The sequence below is a fragment of the Agelaius phoeniceus genome, chromosome 35, assembly GCF_051311805.1.
Source record: "Agelaius phoeniceus isolate bAgePho1 chromosome 35, bAgePho1.hap1, whole genome shotgun sequence".
Lineage (NCBI taxonomy): Eukaryota > Metazoa > Chordata > Aves > Passeriformes > Icteridae > Agelaius > Agelaius phoeniceus.
This window is the reverse complement of record NC_135299.1, coordinates 3,034,270-3,057,083: the sequence shown is the minus strand read 5'-3', so window position 1 is coordinate 3,057,083 and position 22,814 is coordinate 3,034,270. Positions and strand designations below refer to the sequence as shown.

Genomic DNA, 22,814 nt, shown 5'->3' with positions numbered 1-22,814 from the left:
CTGAACCCAGACCTATTATCCATAAACTAGGCCTAACATCCCTAAAACCAGACCTATTATCCATAAACTAGACCTGACACCCCTAAAACCAGACCTATCCTCTCTAAAACACCCAAGCACCAGACCATTCCCTGCTGTGCCCGTGTGGAGCAGGAGCAGCTCCAGCCACACCAAGCTTGGGATGCATTTCCCAAGTCTTTCTGTCTTTCTTTAGCCAATTCAGACTCTTTATGGTTTTAATCCCTCCTGTATTTATAAAAGAGAAAAAAAAAGAAAAAAAAAAAGAAAAAAAAAAAGTATCACTGCTCCTTTCTGAAAATTTGGGCTGGAAAGCAGCCAGGGGCTGATGCCGGCTCCATGTGCCAAGTCTCTGTGCAGAGCTGTGCCTGGAGCAGTCCTTCCCAAGCCTGGCACCTCCAATTCCTTTCCTCACCTTTTAAGGATGAGGGAGGCAGCTGCTGGGGGCTGGAATTACCTGGGAGGGTTTGTTTTTGCTGTCAGGGCCTGAGTCCTCCTCACACAAACAAGCTCCTGAAGAAAGGAGGGAGCAGACAGAGGAGGGAATAAGAAGAAAAAAAAAAAAAAACAACATAGAAAAAAAGAAAGAAAAAAAGCCAACAGGTTGATCTGGATTTCCATCAAGGGTTCCACCCTCCTCCGTTTAATGAACATCGCAGAACAGGTGCTTGGAATTCATTAGCAGCCACAAGCGCAGCAGACGGAACCGCGCCGGCCCCGCCGCTCCTCTCTCGGAGGCAGCAGCAGCCGCAAACCTTCAGCCCTTCCCCGCCTCTCCCTCCCCCGGAGCCAGCCCGGCCATGACCAACCCCAGCTCTGCCTTCTCCAGCGGCTCGCTGTGCTCCGGGGAGGCGGCGGCGAGGATGAGCCGCGGCAGAGCCGCCGGGAGCCCGAGCCCGGAGCGCCGCAGCCCCGACGGCGGCACCAGCGACGGGCACGGCTCCCTGGGCAGCGACGGGCACGGCTCCCTGGGCAGCGGCTCCCCGGGCAGCCGGCGCTGCTCGCCCTTCCCCGGCGAGGGGCGGCTGCCGCCCCCCGTGCGCCTGGACATCGACACCGAGTTCCAGGCGGTGCGGCAGCAGGAGAAGGAGGACATCAAAGTGCTCAACAACCAGTTCGTGACCCTCATCGAGAAGGTAGGGACTGGGGCAGGGACGGGTTCGGGGACCCGCCGGGGTCTGCAGCCACCCCGGGGAGGCTGGCACATCCGGCTAATTAGTTGTTAACCCAATTAGTTATTCCTTCCGAGCTCTCTGTCTGACGAGGGTTAGGGAGCATCCCTGAGGAAGGCACGGCTGGGGGCTGTGCTGTCACCCCGGGCAGCTCCTGGGGACCCCCAGAGCAGCCCCGGCAGAGTCCTGGGGGCACCGTGGGCAGCAGAGACCATGGTCAGGAGGCCTTGGCTCCCAGAGTGGCCAAACAGCCACAAACAGTGACACCGAGTATGGCGGCAGCTCCAATTCCGGCTGCTGAAGAGAGCTGGAAACTCATCCCAGGAACTCATCCCCAGGAACTCATCCCCACCTCCACTAGGGCAGTGCAGGGGGCCAGGGGACCCCCCAGCCACTGCCTCAGAGCTCCTGAGGAGAGAGGCCAAGAAAGAGCTGCTTTCATCTCTGCAGAGCCGGCAGAAGCAGAAGTTTCTCCAAGGAAAACAACTCCCAGAGCAGGCAGGTTCCTGCAGAGCCCTGCTCCGTAAACAGATGTAATCTCTGGGATTGCTTCATGCAGCTCTCCCTGCCAGCCTCCAGCAGCCTGGGATTGATTCATTTCAGCTCTGCGAGGACCTGAATTCACAGTGGGAAGGAGAAGGCTGTGGGAACATCTGCAGTGGATCTCTCAAGGGGGACAGTTGTGGCCAGTCACACCTGGCAGGGTCAACAGGGCCCAGCCTGGCTCTGTGGATGGACACAGCCTCCTCCTGTGAGCCTTTCCAAGGCTGTGGCATTGGGAATTTGGAGAGCACCTGGTGTGGGAAACACCCAGACAGTAGAGGCTGGAATTTGGACTGTCCAGGTGGAGAGGCTGGGGTTTGCTGGGCCCTCAGAGCAGGGATGGGAGGAAGGGAAAGGCACAAAACCCCATGTGCCTGAGCCAGGCCTGTTCCCTGGCACGAGGGAGGGAAGAGCTGAGAGTTCCAGGTTTCCCCACAAACCCAACCCAGTGACCTCCTGATCCGTGTGATCCTGGGAGAGGGACACCCCCTGGGCCAGGGGTTCAGGGACACAAACACCCCTTGGGCCCAGGTCTCCGACTGCAGCTCCTGAGCTCCTTTGAAGGCTTCAAGAGCTGCATCAAGGCTTCAAGAGCTGCATCAAGTGGCAGCTTCAGGCACCTGCCCCAGGCCCTCATTCCAGAGGAAGGGAATGGCGCTTCCTTGTCAAAGAGAACCTGGCTTTATAATGAGGGATTCAGATGTTCTCAATCCCCAGCAGGTGATTCCAAGGATAATTGACTACATAGCCACAGGAGTTTGGTGCTGGAGCTTTTCCAGCTGTTACAGATCTGCTGGTTCTTATTTTCCAGACAGATGGAAAAGAAGACAGGGAAAACCCAAGCCCTGGAGCCTCTGCTTGAGGGGAGGGTCTGTGAGGACCAGGCTTTGGCCACTTGTGTGTTCAGGCATGAAATTCCAGGGAATGAGGTGAAATCTAGGTGATCCTTCTGCAAAGCTTCTGCAAAGGCTCAGCAAGGGGGGATTTCCACTGAGAGGGACATTGCAGGAGTCACAGGTTCATGGAATGGTTTGGGTCAGGAGGAACCTTTAGGATCATCCAGTTCCAAGCAGATGTTGGAAGCCAAGATGGAACCAGTTGAGCACAGGAATGGTTTGCTGACAGGAATGTGAGGGACAAATGGAGCAGCTGAGGATTAGGAAGGAGGTCAGGAATTAATTGAAGATCAAAGATGGACCTGGAACAACAACCAACACAATCCATTCTCATCCCAGCAGGGAAGGATGAAGTCTCTAAGAGTGAGACCCAGAACATCCCAACTCTCCCATCCCTTCTGCTGGAAGCTCCCAAGCACTGGAATGGTTCTGCTTTGCTTGGCTGCTCTCTCTGTTCAGACAAGAAGGATTTGGAGAAAGATGGTGCCACATCTGGGTCAGCAGCTGGAATTCTGCCTCTTCTTTGGACCCCAGGCCAAGGCTGGAGGTCTGATGGCTCCTGCCCCCAGTGCCCCCAGTGCTCTGGGCATGGCATCGGCCCTGAGTCATCCCGGAATGCAACACGGCAAACTTGGAGGCAGCTCCGGCATCTCCAGCCAAAACGTGACTGGGGCTGCTCCCAGAGGTAGCAATTAGTCAATTAATTGGAGTTGGCCAAGAGCTTTGAAGATGAGAACTGTTAAACTTGGAGTGTTACTGGTGAGATTGGGAATATTGGGAAAGAGGAGCAGGTTCCTCAAAGGCGGGCGGTGGAAGGGCAGCGTTGTCCTCTCAGCCAGCACAAGGAGCTCACCTGGAGTCTGTAATTACCTGGGATGTTCTCCAGAGCTTTGTCTGAGCTGCTCTGCAATAAACCTGATTCATTTCCCTGAACCTCCATGCTGTAATCCCTGGCAGTCCAGAGGGTTCCTTTGTGCTCTCTGGGGTAGGAAATCTGCCCTTCCCTGACCCTGGATGTCCCTGCATGACCTGGGGTGGATCTGCAGCCTTGGCTTCACCAAGTTGGACTCAACACCTGGATCTGGTGATGCTGGAGGTGTTTCCAGTAGCCCATTGTCACACACAAAAGGGACAGAACTGACCATTCCTATTGTCAGTGACTCCTTTACCCTGATGTCACTGCGTTTAGCCCAATGTGAATGGGTTTATTTTGATGTCACTGTGTTGCAGACATCTTTTCATTAAAAATCCTTTCGTAGGATTTTTTCCTTCTGAGAAGCTGAGAGGCCTCAGAAACAAAATGTAACCAATGGTTATCTGCTGCTGTGGAATGCAACAGGTGCATCTGGGATTGGTCTCATGTGGATGTTTGGAATTAATGGCCAATCATGGCAGAGCTGGCTCTCTCTCTGTCTGAGCCACAGACCTTTGTTATTCATTCTTTTCTATCCTTAGCCCAGCCTTCTGATGAGAACTTTTCCTTCTATTCTTTTAGTGTAGTTTTAATGTAATATACATATTATAAAATAATAAATCAAGCCTTCTGAAACATGGATCCAGATCTACGTCTCTTCCCTCATCCTAAGACCCCTGTGACCACCATCACATCACTGTTTATTTTGATGTCACCATATTTATTTTGATGTCATTATGTTTATTCCAATGCCACTGTGTTTATTTTGATGTCACTGTGTTCTATTGAGAAATTAATTAGTGGTTAACATGTAAAACCCCTAAAAGAGGAAGGTGTCCCTGCCTATGCCAGGGGATGGACCTGGGTGATCTTTAAGGTCCCTTCCAACCCAAACCATTCCATGATTCCATAACCCTCCATCCTCAGGCCTAGTTTGAAGGGATTTCTCATTCTTCCTGGGAAATCTGCTGGTTCTGAAGGTCTCCAACATCTCCTGCCCTGCCATGCTTTGACTGTGGCCCTCAGTGTCACTGACACCTCTGAAACCTCTCCCGTAGGTCCAGAGCTTGGAGCAGCAGAACAAGATCCTGACGACCAGGTGGAACTTCCTGAAGGACCAGGACAATTCCCACTCTGACTCGGACATCAAGGCCATCTATGAGCAGTATGTGAGCAAAATGAACCAGGAGATGAAGGCGCTCAACTACGAGCAGGAGAACCTGGAGTCGGAGCTGGCGAAGGTGCTGAGCACCATGGACGCCTTCCGGAGCAAGTAGGTGTCCCTGTCCCTCTGTCTGTCCATGCCCAGGGGGATTCAGCTGAGCACAGGGAACAGCCCTGTGGGGTTGAGTTAACTCAGCCAGCCTGGAACATATTCCTAGTTTGGTGTGCACAGAAGGATGGATTTGGGAATTTAGGATCACAACTGGTTAATGAGAGGTGAAAGGAAAGCTGGAACAATGAAATTCCAAGGAGAGCAGGGTCTGAGAGGAGCCTCTGCCAGAGAATAACTCAGGGAATGGCATTGCTGGAGGGACAGCCATGAAAACAGGGAATGTTTATTCTCCACAAAATTAGCACAAGCCAGAACGTTGTCCCCAAGGTGATTTCTGGACCAGGCTGCTCTGTACAAAAAACAACAGTCCCATGGTGGGAAACAACTATATACTGGGAATTCTGGGATGTTCTGGGCAGGGCCAGGAGTTGGATTTGATGATCCCTGTGGCGTCTTCCAACTCAGGATATTCATCCTCACACAATGGGTTAGGAGGGACCTTTAGAATCGTCCAGTGCCACCCTTGCCATGGGCAGGGACACCTTCCACTCAAAGCCCTGTCCAGCCTTGGGCACTTCCAGGGATCCAGGGGCAGCCACAGGGAAATCCATTCCAGGCCCTCCCCACTCTCACAGGAAGGAATTCTTCCCAATATCCCACATATCCCTGCCCTCTTGGAAGCCATTTCCCCTTGTCCTCTGCCTCCATCCCTTGTCCCAAGTTCCTCTCCAGCTCCCCTGGTGTCCCTTGAGACACTGGAAGGGGCTCAAAGTTCTTCCTGGAGCTTTTTCCTCTCCAGGCTCACACACACACGTCCCACCCCTGCCATGGGCAGGGACACCTCCCACTATCCCAGGTTGCTCCAAGCCCCATCCAGCCTGGCCTTGGACACTTCCAGGGATGGGGCAGCCACAGGGAAATCCATTCCAGGCCCTCCCCACCCTCATAGGGAGGAATTCCTTCGTAAAGAAGGAATATTCTATTCCATGACTGTGGGATCTCTTCCTTTCCCCCTTCACCTGAAGCATTTCTGCCAAACTCTGCTCTGGCCAAAAGGTCAAAATTGTGCCCCAAATGGTCCTGACCTGGAATAGGGAGGCAGCCAAAGGTCGGGGAGGTGCAGCTGCCTCTTATCTCTGGGGAGCTCCTCTTATCTCTGGAGAGCTCCGAGATGAGCAGATAAGAGAGAGCAGCTGGGCCATGCCCGGTCACAGGGGAGCAGACAATACCTCCCTCATTATGGGGCTCATTTGCATCCCACAGGAGAATCCCAAATGAGCTCCTTTCCCTCCCACTGGCACCCAGCGCCTTCCTGGAGCTCTGGAGGCTCCCATGGGGATTTGGGCTGTGCAGAGACTGTCCAACCCAAAGTGGTGCCAAGGGACTGGGGGAGCAGAAATCCCTGCTGGGATCCAAACCCACTCCTGAGATGAGGCACAAACTCTCCAAGGATTCTCCAGCTCCTTAAGCCCTGCTCCAAGTGGCTGCAAATTAGGGAAGGGCTGGCAGCTCCTTCTAACAGAGACCCAGCAGTGAAATGCATTAATCAGCTCAGAGCAGGTCGGAATCATGGAATCACTCAGCTTGGAAAAGCCCTTGGAGATCATCAGGTCCATCCATCAACCCCCTGCCACTGTGGTCATTACTGACCCACATCCCCAGGTGTCACATCCACAGGGCTTTGGACACTTCCAGGGGTGGGGACTCCCAGGGCAGCCTGTGCCAGGGCTGGACAACCCTTTCCATAGAAATTTTTCCAAATATCCAACTTAAACCTCCTCTGATGGAATTTGGGGCTATTTTTCCCTTGTTCCCTGGGAGGGGATTCTGAATTCCACCTGGCTGTCCCCTCCTGTTGTGCATAGCCACCAGGTTCCCCCTGGGCCTCCTTTTCCCCAGGCTGAGCCTCCCTAGGTCCCTCAGGAGTTCTCCAGACCCTTCCCTGGTGCTCCAGCCCTTCCCCAGCTCCATTCCCATCCCTGGACTCTCTCCAGCCCCGCAGGGTCTTTCTTGTGAGGTGCTCAAAGCCCAGGATTCCAGGAGCCTCAGCGGTGCCAAGGACAGGAAGTGTTGGGAGGAATTTCAGAGGAATAAGAACCAGGAGTTTGATTCTTCACCTTACACTGAAATCATCCTCCCAGGAGTCCTTCGAATGACATCCTAAATTGCCTAAAAAGTCCTAAATTCCTCATGGGAGGTGCCTGCCTGCTGTTTGTTTGGCTAATGCAAAGGTCAGGAGCTGCCATCCCTGCAGGGAGCACCTGGCCCTTCCGTGAGGAAGCAGAATCCCAGACTGAGACGGGTGGGAAGGGACCCTGGCATTGACAGGGACACCTTCCACTCTCCCAGGGTGTCCCCAGGCCTTGGACACTTCAGGGATGGGGCAGCCCCAGTCTGTGCTCAGATCTGCACTCAGGAATTGCTGCAGAATTCCCCGAGCTCCCAACACTCCAGGGTTTTCCAACCTGATTTCTTAGGGATGAAGGTGCTGCCCAAGGGTTCTCCCCGTTGCATTTCTTGTGACTTTCCCAGTGACTTGGACAAGGGGATAGGACACAATTGGGGTGCTTTGCCCCTCAAAACTCAGTCACAGGGAGAGAATTCCCAGGCCCCATCCAGCCCTGGCCCAGCCCAGGAGCATTTCTGGAGCAAATCTCCAGGCAAATCCAGGAGGTTTCTTTTCCCCAGGGAATTCTGGGGAAGGAAAAATGAAGAATTATTGCAACTTTCCTAAAACCCTCTAATTTTAAGAATTCCCACAAAGAACCAGTTGGATTTCCCGCTGGAGTGGTGCCCTCAGCCAGGCTGTGGCATTCTGGATGGAACACCCCAAATCCTCCAGGATGGGAAATGTGCCTGGGGGAGTCCCCCCATGAGGCCCTGAATTCATCCTGAGTCTGGGACTGCTTCCCAAACCCACCTGGATGGGACCCACTGGGACACTCCCACCTTCTCCTCAAAGGACTCTGCCATGGAGCAGCAATTCCAGAGGGAGGGATGATGGATGGATGGATGGAGGGATGATGGAGGGATGATGGGTGGATGATGGATGGGTGGATGATGAATGGGTGGATGGATGGATGAGGGATGGATGGATGATGGATTGGATAGATGGAGGGAGGGAGGGATGGATGATGGATGGATGATGGATTGTATGAATGGATGGATGATAGATTGGATGGATGCTCAGAGCAGGTGGATTGGATGGATGGATGGATTGATGGATGGATGGATGGATGATGGATGAGTGGACAGACACAGAGATGGAGGGATGGATGATGGGTGGATGATGAATGGGCGGATGGATGGATGGATGGATGGATGGATGGACGGACAGACACAGGGATGGAGGGATGGATGATGGGTGGATGGATGGATGAGGGATGGATGGATGGAGAGGGGAGAGGCACATCCAGGAAGGAGCACAGGCACATCAAGGAGGGAGCACAGGAACACAGCCTGCCTGAGAGCTGCCTCCCTGGATTTTGCTCCATGGAAGGAGCCTGGGGCGAGCAGACGCCGTCTCAAGTGTGCCAAGTGCAGGAAGGGCTGTGTTTGCCCTCCTGCAGTGCCCCAGGATCATCTCCCGCAGATAAAGGCTGGGATGTGCCTGTGGAATGCTCCAGCCCCAGCCTGGGGTGAGTCACGGGCCTGGAGCGTGGCAGGAGCGCGTTGGGCCGGCTGGGGCAGCTCTGGGGCAGCTCTGCACTGCCAGGAGCAGGGTTCTGACAGAGCCCGGGGTGGGGACACACTGGGACAGCCTGGGACAGAGTGGGGCACACTGGGAGAGCCTGGGAGAGACTGGGAGAGACTGGGCCTGAGCTGAGAGGGAGAAGGAGGAAGGGGGGCTGCAGACAGGCACTGAGCTTGGCCCACACAGGGGCTGCAGACAGGCACTGAGCTTGGCCTGGCACAGGGCTGCAGACAGGCACTGAGCTTGGCCCAGCAGACAGGCACTGAGCTTGGCCCACACAGGGGCTGCAGACAGGCACTGAGCTTGGCCTGGCACAGGGCTGCAGACAGGCTCTGAGCTTGGCCCGGCACAGGGGCTGCAGACAGGCACTGAGCTTGGCCCAGCACAGGGGCTGCAGACAGGCACTGAGCTTGGCCCAGGACAGGGCTGCAGACAGGCACTGAGCTTGGCCCAGCACAGGGGCTGCAGACAGGCACTGAGCTTGGCCCAGGACAGGGCTGCAGACAGGCACTGAGCTTGGCCTGGCACAGGGGCTGCAGACAGGCACTGAGCTTGGCCCAGGACAGGGGCTGCAGACAGGCACTGAGCTTGGCCCAGGACAGGGGCTGCAGACAGGCTCTGAGCTTGGCCCACACAGGGGCTGCAGACAGGCACTGAGCTTGGCCCAGGACAGGGCTGCAGACAGGCACTGAGCTTGGCCTGGCACAGGGCTGCAGACAGGCACTGAGCTTGGCCCAGGACAGAGGCTGCAGACAGGCACTGAGCTTGGCCTGACACAGGGGGCTGCAGACAGGCACTGAGCTTGGCCCGGCACAGGGGCTGCAGACAGGCACTGAGCTTGGCCCACACAGGGGCTGCAGACAGGCACTGAGCTTGGCCCGGCACAGGGGCTGCAGACAGGCACTGAGCTTGGCCCACACAGGGGCTGCAGACAGGCACTGAGCTTGGCCTGGCACAGGGGCTGCAGACAGGCACTGAGCTTGGCCTGGCACAGGGGCTGCAGACAGGCACTGAGCTTGGCCATTCCAGCATTCCAGGCTGACATCCCAGGTGAGGAGCACAGAGCACCAGGTAAATCCCATCAGCCCCTGCTGCCCACCCTTGGAAAAGCAGGGAAGGAGAGGGAGAGGTCAGCACCGAGGGGGACTCAGGAGGAACCCCAGGAGTGCCCAAAGCTGTGACTGTCACACAGCCCAGCCCTCATGGTCCCCTCAGTGAGGGAGCTGCAGCTCCCGGGAGCTGCTTTGGATAATCCCAGCTCAGCTCCTGAGCACGGCTTCCCCCCTTTCCCAACATCTGCTCCCCTTGCCCAGGCACAGCTCCCCATTCCCACACTTTGTACACAGCAGGGAAGGCTCCCAAAAACCTTCTGGGCTCCTGAGAACCTTTGAACTGGATGCACCAGAGCCCAAACAGCAGCACAGGGCTGCATTCCTGATGTTCCTGTCCTCAGTCTCTTGGGAGACCCCATTTGCCCATTTTACCTCGTTCCCAAAGGTCTCAGCTCCCCTTAGGCCCACTTGGTGACGTGTCCAAGCAGCACTGAAAGTCTGAGTTCACAGCTGGAACTGGGGGCACTCTGGGGCCTCTTCCACCAAGAGAGACCCCGAGGGGCTGGAGTGTGACCAGAGCTGGGGAAGGGTCTGGGGAGCTCCTGAGGGACCTGGGGGGGCTCAGCCTGGAGAAAAGGAGGCTCAGGAGGGACCTTGTGGCTCTGCACAGCTCCTGACAGGAGGGGACAGCCAGAGGGGGTTGGGGTCTGCTCCCAGGGAACAACAGGACGAGGGAAATGGCCTCAGGCTGTGCCAGAGGAGGTTTAGTTGGATATTGGGGAAATTTCCTCCCTGGAAAGGGTCCAGGCACTGGCACAGCTGCTCAGGGCAGGGGTGGAGCCACCAAAGCCGTGTGGCTGTGGCACCTGGGGACATGGTCAGGGCTGGCCCTGGCAGTGCTGGGGGAGCAGCTGGGCTCGATGTTCTCCAAGGGCTTTTCCAACCTTAATGATTCCATGGAATGCCATGTGCCCCTTAGGCTGAGGAGGGGCACATGAGGGATTAGGGAAGAGCAGGGGAGCCAGGAGCTCCCTGAGAGCTCAGCCTGCTCTGATCCAGCACTCCCAGTGCTCCCACACCTGTCCAGCTGCTGGGGGGACACCCACCCCCTCCCATGGTTCTGCTCTGACCCAGCTCTGCTGGGCCCCAAATGGACCCTGGGCCTTTCCTGGGTTTGGGATCACCACACCCCTGTCCCAGGAGCCTACAAGGGTTGGAGCATTCCCCAGTTCCCACTCATATCCATTTGCCCCTGGACTGAGGCTTTGCTCCCTGGCCCTGCCCTGTCCCACCTGGATTTAAACACGGGGACACCCAGGACTCCACCCCATCCTGGTTTGGTTTCCTTTCACTCCATGGGCAGTTTCCCATGAATTCCTTTGCCTGTGTGCCTTCACAAATCACCTGGGCTGAGTTATGACACCAGCCCAGAATTCTCAGATTTTCCACACGCCAAAGTTTTCTCCTTTGGACTTGGGAAGGCTCCGACCCTGGAAGTGAAACTCTGAGTAAACATGAGCAGAATGGAAAAGGTTTGGGGTGAAATTGAGGAGTTTGGGCAGAGCCCATTCCCCACCCCTGTCCCTCATCCCTTTGTGAAGAACCTGAGGCTGCCCAGCCCCCAAATGAAATCCCAATTAAAGCTCCCTCCTCTCTGCTCTGGGATTCTTCATCCCAAAAGTGCTCCTGGCGTTCCAGGGCAGCTTCTTCTCACTCAATGCCTCAAGGAGGGGGGACAAGCAGGAAAAGCAGAAAGTTTGGATACTTTGGGGGTCTGAAGACAACCCTGAGTGTCCCTCCCTGAGTTTCCCTGTGGTTGATGCCATGCTGTGGGTGTTCTGCAGGTACGAGGATGAAATTCGCCTCTGCAGTGGGATGGAATTCACCTTCATGGAGCTCAAAAAGGTCAGCAGGAGGGGAAGGGGAATTTCCCAATGGATTGGCTCTACCCAGCCCTGCACAGCCAGGGGAGGGCCTGGAGGTGATCCAGGCTCAGCTGGTTTGGGATAACAAGGTCTGGAGGAGGAGAGGGAGGGGATGAGCCCAATTCCACAGGAGGGTGAGCCTGGAGTGGCTCCTGAAAATCCTGAAAATCCCCTGGCAGCACCTGGGGATCAGAGCATCATCATCCCTGCACCCTGGGATCTGTCCTGGTCACTGTCCCCATCCCTGCACCCTGGGATCTGTCCTGGTCACTGTGCCCATCCCTGCACCCTGGGATCTGTCCTGGTCACTGTGCCCATCCCTGCACCCTGGGATCTCTCCTGGTCACTGTGCCCATCCCTGCACCCTTGGATCTCTCCTGGTCACTGTGCCCATCCCTGCACCCTGGGATCTCTCCTGGTCACTGTGCCCATCCCTGCACCCTGGGATCTCTCCTGGTCACTGTCCCCATCCCTGCACCCTGGCATCTCTCCTGGTCACTGTGCCCATCCCTGCACCCTGGGATCTGTCCTGGTCACTGTGCCCATCCCTGCACCCTGGGATCTCTCCTGGTCACTGTCCCCATCCCTGCACCCTGGCATCTCTCCTGGTCACTGTGCCCATCCCTGCACCCTGGGATCTGTCCTGGTCACTGTGCCCATCCCTTGTCCTGGCATCTCTCCTGGTTACTGTCCCCACCCCTGCACCCTGGGATCTCTCCTGGTCACTGTGCCCATCCCTGCACCCTGGGATCTCTCCTGGTCACTGTGCCCATCCCTTGTCCTGGCATCTCTCCTGGTCACTGTCCCCATCCCTGCACCCTGGGATCTCTCCTGGTCACTGTCCCCATCCCCGCACCCTGGGATCTGCCCTGGTCACTGTGCCCATCCCTGCACCCTGGGATTTCCCTGGCCTGAGGGGTCCAAACCCTTCCCCGGCTGCCCCCTCCTCCCTGTGTTCCCTCTGGGTGCCATTAGGGTTGGCAAAGGCTGGAATTGATAAAGGATTTAAAGGTTTTCCTTTGTTCCCTGCGGAGGGGCCACGCCCTGGGCAAACCCTGAGCAAAGCTCCCACTCCAGCAGGAGCCAGTGGTAATCAGCTGGAATTGGGATTTTATATCAAAACCCCCAGTTTGGGGGCAGGATAAGGGTGTTGGAGAGAGGGAATGTTCCCCACAAATATCCATCCTGGCTAATTCCATGTTTTCCTTGGCACACTCCCCAGGAAGGGCATTCCCAGACACTTCCATGGGTGGCTCCAAGTTTTCAAGTGGAGCCTTTTGTGGGGAACAAAAGTTGGGAGGGGATGGTCCAGCCCTGCCTGGCCCTTCCACCACCAAGTCCCACAAAACAAAGGGAAAAGGTTCTCAAAGGAGCCTCCCCAGCTGGAGAGCAGCTCCAGACATCCCTGTTAATAAATCTGGGAATGGGTTGGGAGCTCATCCCATGGGCAGAGACCCCTTCCCTTCCCTTCCCTTCCCTTCCCTTCCCTTCCCTTCCCTTCCCTTCCCTTCCCTTCCCTTCCCTTCCCTTCCCTTCCCTTCCCTTCCCTTCCCTTCCCTTCCCTTCCCTTCCCTTCCCTTCCCTTCCCTTCCCTTCCCTTCCCTTCCCTTCCCTTCCCTTCCCGCTCCAAGCCCTGTCCAGCATGTCTGGAACTCCCTGGGATGGGGAGCACTGGGAGTGACTGGCTGCAAATCCAGGTTTGGACTGATGAATCCCTTTCCACCCCTGCTGAATCCCTTTCCATCCCTGATGAATCCCTTTCCACCCCTGCTGAATCCCTTTCCACCCCTGCTGAATCCCTTTCCATCCCTGATGAATCCCTTTCCACCCCTGATGAATCCCTTTCCACCCCTGATGAATCCCTTTCCATCCCTGCAGGATTTGGATGTGAGCACCTTGCACCGCACGGAGCTGGAGGTGAAGCTCAAAGGGCTCCAGGAGCTGCTGGAGCTGAAGAAAACCATCTATGAGCAGGTGGGAGCACACCTGGAGAGGGCTGGGATGCTGGGGGAAATGGCATTTTGGGGACAGATGCTGGATTTCCACCCACGTGGGAGCTTGGCCAGGCTGTCACAGCCATTCCAGTGCTCAGGCAGGACCTGAGGAGTTGATCCCTCCCCTAAAAACAGCATTGGAATGGGACCAGAACGTTCTTTCTGCACATCCTGCTGGGTGACATTTTCCAGGCCTGAGTCAGTGTTCTGAAGGAGGCCCTTCCCCCTGGCTGCAATCATTCCTGGCTGGGACCCCTGGTTTTCCTGGGAAAGGAGGAGTCTGGACTGTGCTTCAGAGCATCCAGGTTCTCCAGGTGTCCTGGGGTTTGGGTCCTTCCTGCAGTCTGAACATTTGGCTCACCTGGGCCGAGGTCTGGGGCAAACCCCATCCCTGGGGCAGGAGCTGAGCCCCACCAGCCAGTTTGGGATGAGGTTGGAATTCTTGGCTGTTCCAGGGAACCCCAAGCCCCCACAGAACACTGACTCAGGCCTGGAAAATGTCACCCAGCAGGATCAGCAGAGTGGGAACACTCAGGATTTATCTAAATTCCAGCAATCCAAACAATTACAGTGCCTGGTGGAGGAGTATGAACATTCCATGTGGGAAACTGAGGCACGGAGAGGCTGGAGCTGCCTCCCAGCACAACTGCCCATGGAGGCTGATCTGCTCTAAAATGAGATTATTCGTCATGCAAGGCAATTTTAGCCCAGTTTTTTTGGAAATCAGGCCCTGCTCCAGGGTCTCCACCTGATTTCCCATGGATCCCACAAAAAGCTGCATTTTTTAACCCCTAATTAATGTAAAAATGTCATCCCCAACCTTTCCTGTCTCACCTTCTCTGTGGATTCGATGACATCAGGTACAGGCACATTCCCAGGGGGAGGGAAAATGAGGTAAACTTTCCTTCTTGGGAAGGATCAAGAGAAAATAATTTATTAATTCTCATTAATAAATGACTAGTTTGGGGCTTTTATTCACCAAATGATCCAATATTCCAAATAAACACAAATTTTCTCACCTGCTTCAAGATTAACAAAGAAACTCACGGATTAAACAGCAGTGGGATAAAATCTCCCAATCATCCTGGTTTTTGGGGTGTGTCTGTATTAACCCTCGGCCACAGAGCCCTTTGTGAGCCCAGCCAGGGAAGGGAAGGGATCAAGGAACACAATTCCTGCTCCAAAGGGACCTGAGCACAAAGGGGAGAACAAAGGAGAGGGAGGAGGAGAAGGAATTCCTGGTGCAAAGCAGGAGCTGCACCTGAAATAAGGGAGCAGCAAGGCTGGATCCAAACCTGGGTCCAAGCCTGGGTCCAAATCTGGATCCAAGCCTGGGTCCAAGCCTGGGTCCAAGCCTGGGTCCAAATCTGGATCCAAACCTGGATCTAAGCCTGGGTCCAAGCCTGGGTCCAAATCTGGATCCAAACCTGGATCTAAGCCTGGGTCCAAGCCTGGGTCCAAATCTGGATCCAAGCCTGGGTCCAAATCTGGGTCCAAGCCTGGGTCCAAATCTGGATCTAAACCTGGGTCCAAGCCTGGATCCAAACCTGGGTCCAAACCTGGATCCAAGCCTGGGTCCAAATCTGGATCCAAGCCTGGATCCAAACCAGGATCCCAACCTGGGTCCAAGCCTGGGTCCAAATCTGGATCCAAGCCTGGGTCCAAACCTGGATCCAAGCCTAGGTCCAGGGGCCTTTCTAGTCACAGGGAGGGGAATTTGCAGCTGTGACTTGCCCAGAGCAGATATCCTGGTGGTGGTCCCAGGGGTGCTCCTGCCTCCCTCCACGCTGCCATTGCCAGGGCAGAGGAGTGGAGCAGCTCTGCCAGCCTGGATGTGCACAGGGAAGGCTCCTGGTTCCCTGAGGAGCCCTAAATCAGGCTCTGGCATCACAAGAGCAGCCCCAGCCCTGGTGGATCCCACAGCTGAGCTTGGAAAGGGCATTTTCCAGCCTCGCCAGGGTGTGGAGTGATCCACACTGCCTTTGTTTTCCCAAGACTCTCCCATTCAGCATGGATATCAGTGGATATTGATCTGTGATCATCAGCTCCAGCTCTGCTCCTGGAGAACAACTGACTGGACAAGAGGAAGTGCCAGGGGAGGTTTAGGTTGGATATTAGGGAAAATTCCTTCCTGGAAAGGGTTGTCCAGCCCTGGCATAGCTGCCCAGGGCAGGGGTGAAGTCCCTGTCCCTGGAAGTGCCCAAGGAATGTGTGGATGTGGCACTTGGGGACACGGCCAGGGGTGGCCTTGGCACTGCTGAGGAACAGTTGGAATCCAGATCCTACAGGTCTCTTCCAGCCTTAAGGATCCCAGGATTCTCTCTGCTCCTGGACTAGTCCAAAGGCACTGTTTTGTCAGATTTTGCCAGTTTGTATCCAAAGATCCCAAATCCTAACATAACCTGAGTCTGGATTTTGTGGAGCAAATAATACCAGGTTCCCAACTCCAGAGAGTGAAAACTTGGGAATTGTCCCCCTCTCCACATGGAATCTGTTCTGCCAAGCACAGCCCACCCGGAGCTCTCTCTGACTACTGGGAATCTTGGATTTGACCAGATCCTGGGAAGAAGTTCTTCCCTGTGAGGGTGAGGAGGCCCTGGAATGGATTTCCCAGGGAAGCTGTGGCTGCTCCATCCCTGCAGTGTCCCAGGCCAGGCTGGACAGGGCTGGAGCAGCCTGGGAGAGTGGGAGGTGTCCCTGCCATGGCAGGGCTGGGATGGGCTGGGCTTTGCTGTTCCTTCCCACCCAAACCATTCCATGAATGTCCAGCTCCCTGTTCTCTTTCCCGTTGTCCCGTGGCTCTGCAGGAACTGGAGGAGCTGCTGACGGAAATCAAGGACATTTCCGTGGTGCTGGGGATCGACAGCTGCTCCCGGCCGGACCTGGGCAGGATCGTGGAGGACGTCAGGGCCCAGTACGAGGCTCTGGCCCTGCGCAGCTGGGAGGAGGCCGAGGCCCTGACCCGGAGGAAGGTATCAGATCCCTGCTCCGAGCTGGGAGAGGCAGGGAAAGGACAGGAGGGATTGGCCTGGAGACAGCTGGGATGGGAGGGATGGACTGGGAATGGGAATGGGAATGGAGGGAGGGACAAGGCACTATCCATGATCAGCTCCAGACAGTAAAATCCAGAGTTTTGTTACTCTGGGCTTTCCACGCTGGAGGAACCCAGCACATCTCCCAGTGGAGATGGAAATGTCCTTCCAGCTCTCCAAAGAGCAGGAATGTGACTGGTCCCAGGAGCCAGCTGAGCCTGGCACAGCCAGAGAGGATGGGAACAAGCCCCAGAGCTTTCCCCAAGTAATCCAGGTGATGCCAGGGCACCAGATCCAGAGCCACAGCCAGAGAGGACAGGAACGAGCCCCAGACCTTTGCCCAGGTAATCCAGGTGATGCCAGGGCACCTGTCCCTCTCTCCACAGCTCACCGACAGCAGCTCCCAGCCCGGCTCCTTCGGGGGGCACCTCCTGGACAGCCGGCGGGAAATCGCGGATCTGAACATCCGCATCCAGAAACTGCGCTCCTGCATCGTGTCCCAGAAGAGCCAGGTGAGTCCTGGGGGGACAACGGGACAGGTGTGACCTGGGATGGGATAATGGGACAGGTGTGACCTGGGATAACGGGACAGGTGTGACCTGGGATGGGATAATGGGACATGTGTGACCTGGGATGGGATAACGGGACAGGTGTGTGCTGGGGGGGGATAACAGGACAGGTGTGTGCTGGGGGGGGGGATAACGGGACAGGTGTGACCTGGGATGGGATAATGGGACACGTGTGACCTGGGGTGGGATAACGGGACAGGTGTGTGCTGGGATAACGGGACAGGTGTGTGCTGGGGTGGGATAACAGCATAGGTGTGTCCTGGGGGAAACAACCAGACAGATGTGTGCTGGGGTAGGATAAAAGACAGGTGTGTACTGGGGTGGGATAACAGGACAGGTGTGTGCTGGGGTGGGATAACAGGACAGGGGTGTGCTGGGATAATGGGACAGGTGTATGCTGGGATAATGGGACAGGTGTGTGCTGGGGTGGGATTACAGGACAGGTGTGTGCTGGGATAACAGGACAGGTGTGTGCTGGAGTGGGATTACAGGACAGGTGTGTGCTGGGATAATGGGACAGGTGTGTGCTGGGATAACAGGACAGGTGTGTGCTGGGGTGGGATAACAGGACAGGTGTGTGCTGGGATAATGGGACAGGTGTGTGCTGGGATAACAGGACAGGTGTGTTCTGGGATTACAGGACAGGTGTGTGCTGGGATAACAGGACAGGTGCGTGCTGGGGTGGGATAACAGGACAGGTGTGTGCTGGGATTACAGGACAGGTGTGTGCTGGGGTGGGATAACAGCATAGGTGTGTCCTGGGGGAAACAACCAGACAGATGTGTGCTGGGGTAGGATAACAGCATAGGTGTGTGCTGGAGTGGGATAACAGGACAGGTGTGTGCTGGGATAATGGGGCAGGTGTATGCTGGGATAACAGGACAGATGTGTGCTGGGGTAGGATAACAGGACAGGTGTGTGCTGGGGTGGGATAACAGGACAGGTGTGTGCTGGGATAACAGGACAGGTGCGTGCTGGGGTGGGATAACAGGACAGGTGTGTGCTGGGATAATGGGGCAGGTGTGTGCTGGGATTACAGGACAGGTGTGTGCTGGGATAACAGGACAGGTGCGTGCTGGGGTGGGATAACAGGACAGGTGTGTGCTGGGATAATGGGGCAGGTGTGTGCTGGGATAACAGGACAGGTGTGTGCTGGAGTGGGATTACAGGACAGGTGTGTGCTGGGATAACAGGACAGGTGTGTGCTGGGATAACAGGACAGGTGTGTGCTGGGGTGGGATTACAGGACAGGTGTGGAATTCCCTCTCCCAAGCCCCCTCAGCTCCCTTTCCCACACCCCAGTGCCTGTACCTGGAGGAGCACATCCGCGAGGCTGGCGAGCAGGGGGAGGGGACCCTGAGGGACGCCAAGGCCAAGGTGGCAGGGCTGGAGGAGGCCCTGCAGCGCAGCAGGGAGCACATGGCTCACCTGGTCCGCGAGTACCAGGAGCTCATGAACATCAAACTGGCCCTGGACGTGGAGATCCTCACCTACAGGAAGCTCGTGGAAGGGGAGGAGAACAGGTGAGCCAGGATTCCTCTGCCTCAGGTGGGGAACCTGGGGGGATGGAGACACCAAGGAATCATGGAATGCTTTGGAACAGTCCCACCCCCTGCCATGGGCAGGGACACTTCCATGGACAGGGACTCCTCCTAAAGCCCAGCTTGCCCAAATCCCAAGTTCTGAGTCAGGTTTGGTCAAAGAAGGAGCAAATCCTGGTTGTTCCCAGTTCAATCCCATTTCTTGCTCCCAAGTCCTCCTCAGACTCCCCAGGCTGAGGGTCCAGACCTTCTCCAGGTGCTTTGCCCAGGGGCTGTTGAAGCTCATCCTGGTCCTACCACCATCCCAACCCCCCCAGGCCAAACCCCAGCCCTTCCCAGCCCTCTGGGAGAGCTCCAGCCCTGTCCTCACTCTGTGTCCTTCCCTTCCCACCCCTCTGGGAGAGCTCCAGCCCTGTCCTCACTCTGTGTCCTTCCCTTCCCACCCCTCTGGGAGAGCTCCAGCCCTGTCCTCACTCTGTGTCCTTCCCTTCCCACCCCTCTGGGAGAGCTCCAGCCCTGTCCTCACTCTGTGTCCTTCCCTTCCCAGCATGGAGCAGCCCATCCCCACCATCATCAGCGCCGTCCACTCCCGGCCCAGGCCTCGTAAGTGCTTTGATCCGTGTGATCCAGGGAAGGGGGGAATGGCTGGAAGGGTTTTAACCTCCCCCTTGTGTCAGTTTCTGCCAGCACCCTGCGCAACTCGCGGCTCTTTGCGCGGGGCTCGGGGCCCACGGAGCCCAGCGGAGGCGGCCCCGGCAGGGACCAGGACGTGCCGGGGGCTCCGGGGGCTGCGGACACCGGGACCCGGCCCAAGCTCAGCACCGGGGCCCCCGGGGAGTGCTCCTAGAGAATGGGATGGACACGGATCCCAAGCACCTGGGAAGCTCCTCCTCCTGAACTCCAGCCTGCGTGCAAGGGATGAAGGATGAGGGTCCTGTCCAGGCTGTCCCCTGGCTTTCCACCATCCCAGTTCACAGCTCCACTCCCAGTTACAGCAGGAACCACCCCAGCACTTCAGGGACTCTCCCATTCCCTTCTCCTCCCTCTCCAGGGCTCCCTTCACAGGGCAGTCACCCCTTGGAATGTGCCCAGCCGAGGGAAGTGTCCCTACCCCAGTTTTAGCAGCTGCCATTGGTCCCTTTACTGCTGTTGCCAAACCCTTTCCTTGCTCTGACAGGGATTCCAAGGAAAGCACCGTCCAAATTCCACACTGGGGCAGAGGGAGGAAAACAACCCCAGGGATGGATTTGTCACCAGGACTGACAGATCTGGTGACACCCTGGGGCACCCTTGGCCACCTCAGGGCATTCCCCTGCTTTCCTTCACCAAAGCTAAAATGCCTCAAAACTCTTGACTCCCATAATCCCTCCCTCTCTCCAGGCTCCACACAGCAGTTCCAGCTCCTAAAGTTGGGGTGTTTAAGTTGGTTCCTATTTAACTGCACTGGGAACAGCCTGGTTGGGGTTGGGAGGGACCTCAAAGCTCATCCCTTCCCACCCCTGCCACGGGCAGAGACACTTTCCACTGTCCCAGGTTCTCCCAGCTCTATCCAGCCTGTCCTTGGGATCTTCCAGAGATCCAGGGGCAGCCATGGCTGCTCTGGGAAATCCATTCAGGGCCTCACTACCCTCATAGGGAAGAATTTCCTTCCTAAAATCAAATCCAAGTCTTCTCTCTTTCAGCCCAAAGCTGGAAAACTCCCTTGCCTTTGTATTTATTGACCTCAGCTTGTACCTGACCCCGCTGCCCCCATGGGCCAATCCCAATCCCAATGCTCCAGAGCTCCCAGAGCCAGCCCTGCAAGGGCCAGGTGGCCACAGGTGGGGGATGCTGTGGCCTCTTCCCAACCTCACCCACAATCCTGCAGTGTTTTCCTTCCTGGCCCCAGCCACTGCCACTCAGCGCCCCCGAATTCCCAGATTCTGGGTCCCCATTCCCACATTCCCGTAGGATAGGAAGCACAGCTCTGGCTCGCGGGGTTTGGCTGCCACAATAAAGTTCTGTCACTCAGAATCCTTCCTGTCCTTGGTTTTCTCTCAGCCTCCCACCACAGGCACTGGAGCAGCAGCTCCTTCCCAGCAGGACGGGGGGACCCAGCTGGGTCCTGGCAGTGATTCCAGGTGAGGCTGGAATCACTTCCCAGGGATTGGAAGGGCACAGCCCCGGGAGGAATGGTGAATCCTTAAAACCCAAAATCATGGACAAACACTCTCAAACTAGTCAAAGTTAGAAAGTGGTGAATCATGATTCAAGGGCACAGGGCCAGAGAGGCAGACACGGGGTGGGATCCAAGGCCTTGGGGACCAAATCTGGGAATGAGGGGAACACACTCAGCACTGCTCAGCTTCCCCTTCCCAAATTCCTGCCCCTCTCCAAAGGGGAATTCCTGCACACCTGGGCACCCATTTCCCTGCAGCCCCTCATTCCTTTTGGTGCCCCTTTACCCCCACAGGGACTTCCCTGGGAGATCCAAACCAGAGCACGTTCCCTGGGGCACTGGAGGACCCAAATTTGGGAGCAGGTTTGCTGTTTGCTGCTCACCTGGGGGACACTCTGTCCTCAGGGTCAGCTTCCCCTTCCCAAATTCCTCCTGTCCCTCTCCAAAGGGGGATTCCTGCACACCTGGGCAGGTCCACCCTGGGCACCCACATTTTCCTGCAGCCCTTCATTCCAGAGGTGCCCTTGTGGATCACAGGTGCTCCCTGTTCCCCTGGGAGTGCAAAGGGCCCCCAAAGTGGCAGAGAACCCAACTTTGGGAGCTGCTCTCCAGGTCCAGGGCAGGGGAAGGGAGGCAGAGGATGGGAAGGACATTCCACACCAGAGGAAAGAGTTCAGTCCAGTTTCCCAGCCTGGCAGGATGGGGAAGGGGGGACTCTGAGCAGTTTGCAGTTGCTCCCAGGTGGGCAGGGTTAGTGCAGGGCTGCCTCTGGAGCCAGGAACCTGCAGAGCCCTTGGGAAAAGCCCTTCCCAGGCAGAGGAACAAAGCAGCTGGGAAGGGCTCTGTGCTCAGAGCAGCCCCATTGCCAGGACAGGAGCAGGAGCAGGGCTGGGATGAGGCTGGAATGGGAGCCTGGGACACCCCAGCTGGGGGAGCTCAGGGGCTCAGCTGAGACTTTCCCGCTGCTTTTCCTCCCTGACCTTGGATTTTGGGGATCTTTTTGCTGTTTCTGAGCCTTCTCCACCCATGGGACTGGGAGGAGGCCACAGCAGGGGATTAAAGAGTTGGTTTGAGATTTGGGATTTTGGCCGCACTCCTGGACTCAGGTCCCTGTTCTGGGACAGACCCAACCCAGCATTGCCCTGCCCCACAGCTCCCAGCCTCAGCTCCCTCAGAGGGCACCAGAGAATGGCTCCACCCAGCAGAATTCCTGCCCTCCATTAAGGGGAGCTGAGCTGAGCTCTGCCTGGGATGAGCCTTGGCTTTGGGAGGCCCATCCTGCCCCCTCCACCATCCCTCCCTCACTGGGACCCAGCCTCTTCCTCAGGGCAAATTCCCGTGGCTGTTCTCATCCCAGAGCCACAACCAGCCCCAATTCCAGCTGTAAATTCCCCAGGGAATTGCTGCAGGATCCAAGCAGCACCATCAGCTCAGGACCCCCCAAAAAAATCCCTACCCCAGCCCTTCAAAAAAGGTTTGGTGCACCCCCATGTTGTCCGGATCAGTGCTGTCAATCCAGAATAACACACACTGGGTTTACCTTTATTTAGGGACAGAATGTGAAAAAAAGGGGAAACAGAGAAGGATGCAGTGGTGAAGGGCAGCCCCAGGATTGTCACGTCCCTGGTTTTGGCTCAAAATGCCACAAAATCCCACCTGGCTGCTTCCTAAAAATTCCTAAGGACTGAAAGGATCCTGAATTTGGTTGGGGTGGTGGTGGTGGGGGAATTGATGGAAAAGGCTTATGGAAAAAGGGATGGTTGTGTGATGGTTAGAGGGTGCTTGGGGGGGTGGAGGCATCACTCACCTTCTCAGATCCGTGTAAAAAATGCATCACGGCCTGAGGATTGCTGGGAAAACCAGGGTTAGGGATTGTAATTAACTAATAAATGGGATAATTAACAGCATTCCCGTGTTTATGGCTCAATAATGGCTTTTTATGGCCAGTTCCAGTGATGCCCTTCACTCAGTCACCCCTGGGGTGCCGGGGCACATTCCCCACGGGGATTTGGGAGTGCTGAGGGCATCTGT

At 56.3% G+C, this 22,814-nt stretch overlaps 1 protein-coding gene across 1 annotated transcript; it reads left to right on the top strand.

The window, feature by feature from the left end:
- The first annotated feature begins 596 nt into the window (after positions 1 to 596).
- KRT80 (keratin 80) lies at positions 597 to 20,638 on the top strand. Its single transcript, XM_054649097.2, has 9 exons — positions 597 to 1,154; positions 4,601 to 4,815; positions 11,409 to 11,469; positions 13,368 to 13,463; positions 16,291 to 16,455; positions 16,902 to 17,027; positions 18,387 to 18,607; positions 19,173 to 19,228; positions 19,303 to 20,638. The coding sequence occupies exons 1-9, from the start codon at positions 819 to 821 to the stop codon at positions 19,470 to 19,472; spliced, it is 1,446 nt and encodes a 481-aa protein (XP_054505072.2). The 5' UTR covers positions 597 to 818; the 3' UTR covers positions 19,473 to 20,638.
- The last annotated feature ends 2,176 nt before the right edge of the window (positions 20,639 to 22,814 follow it).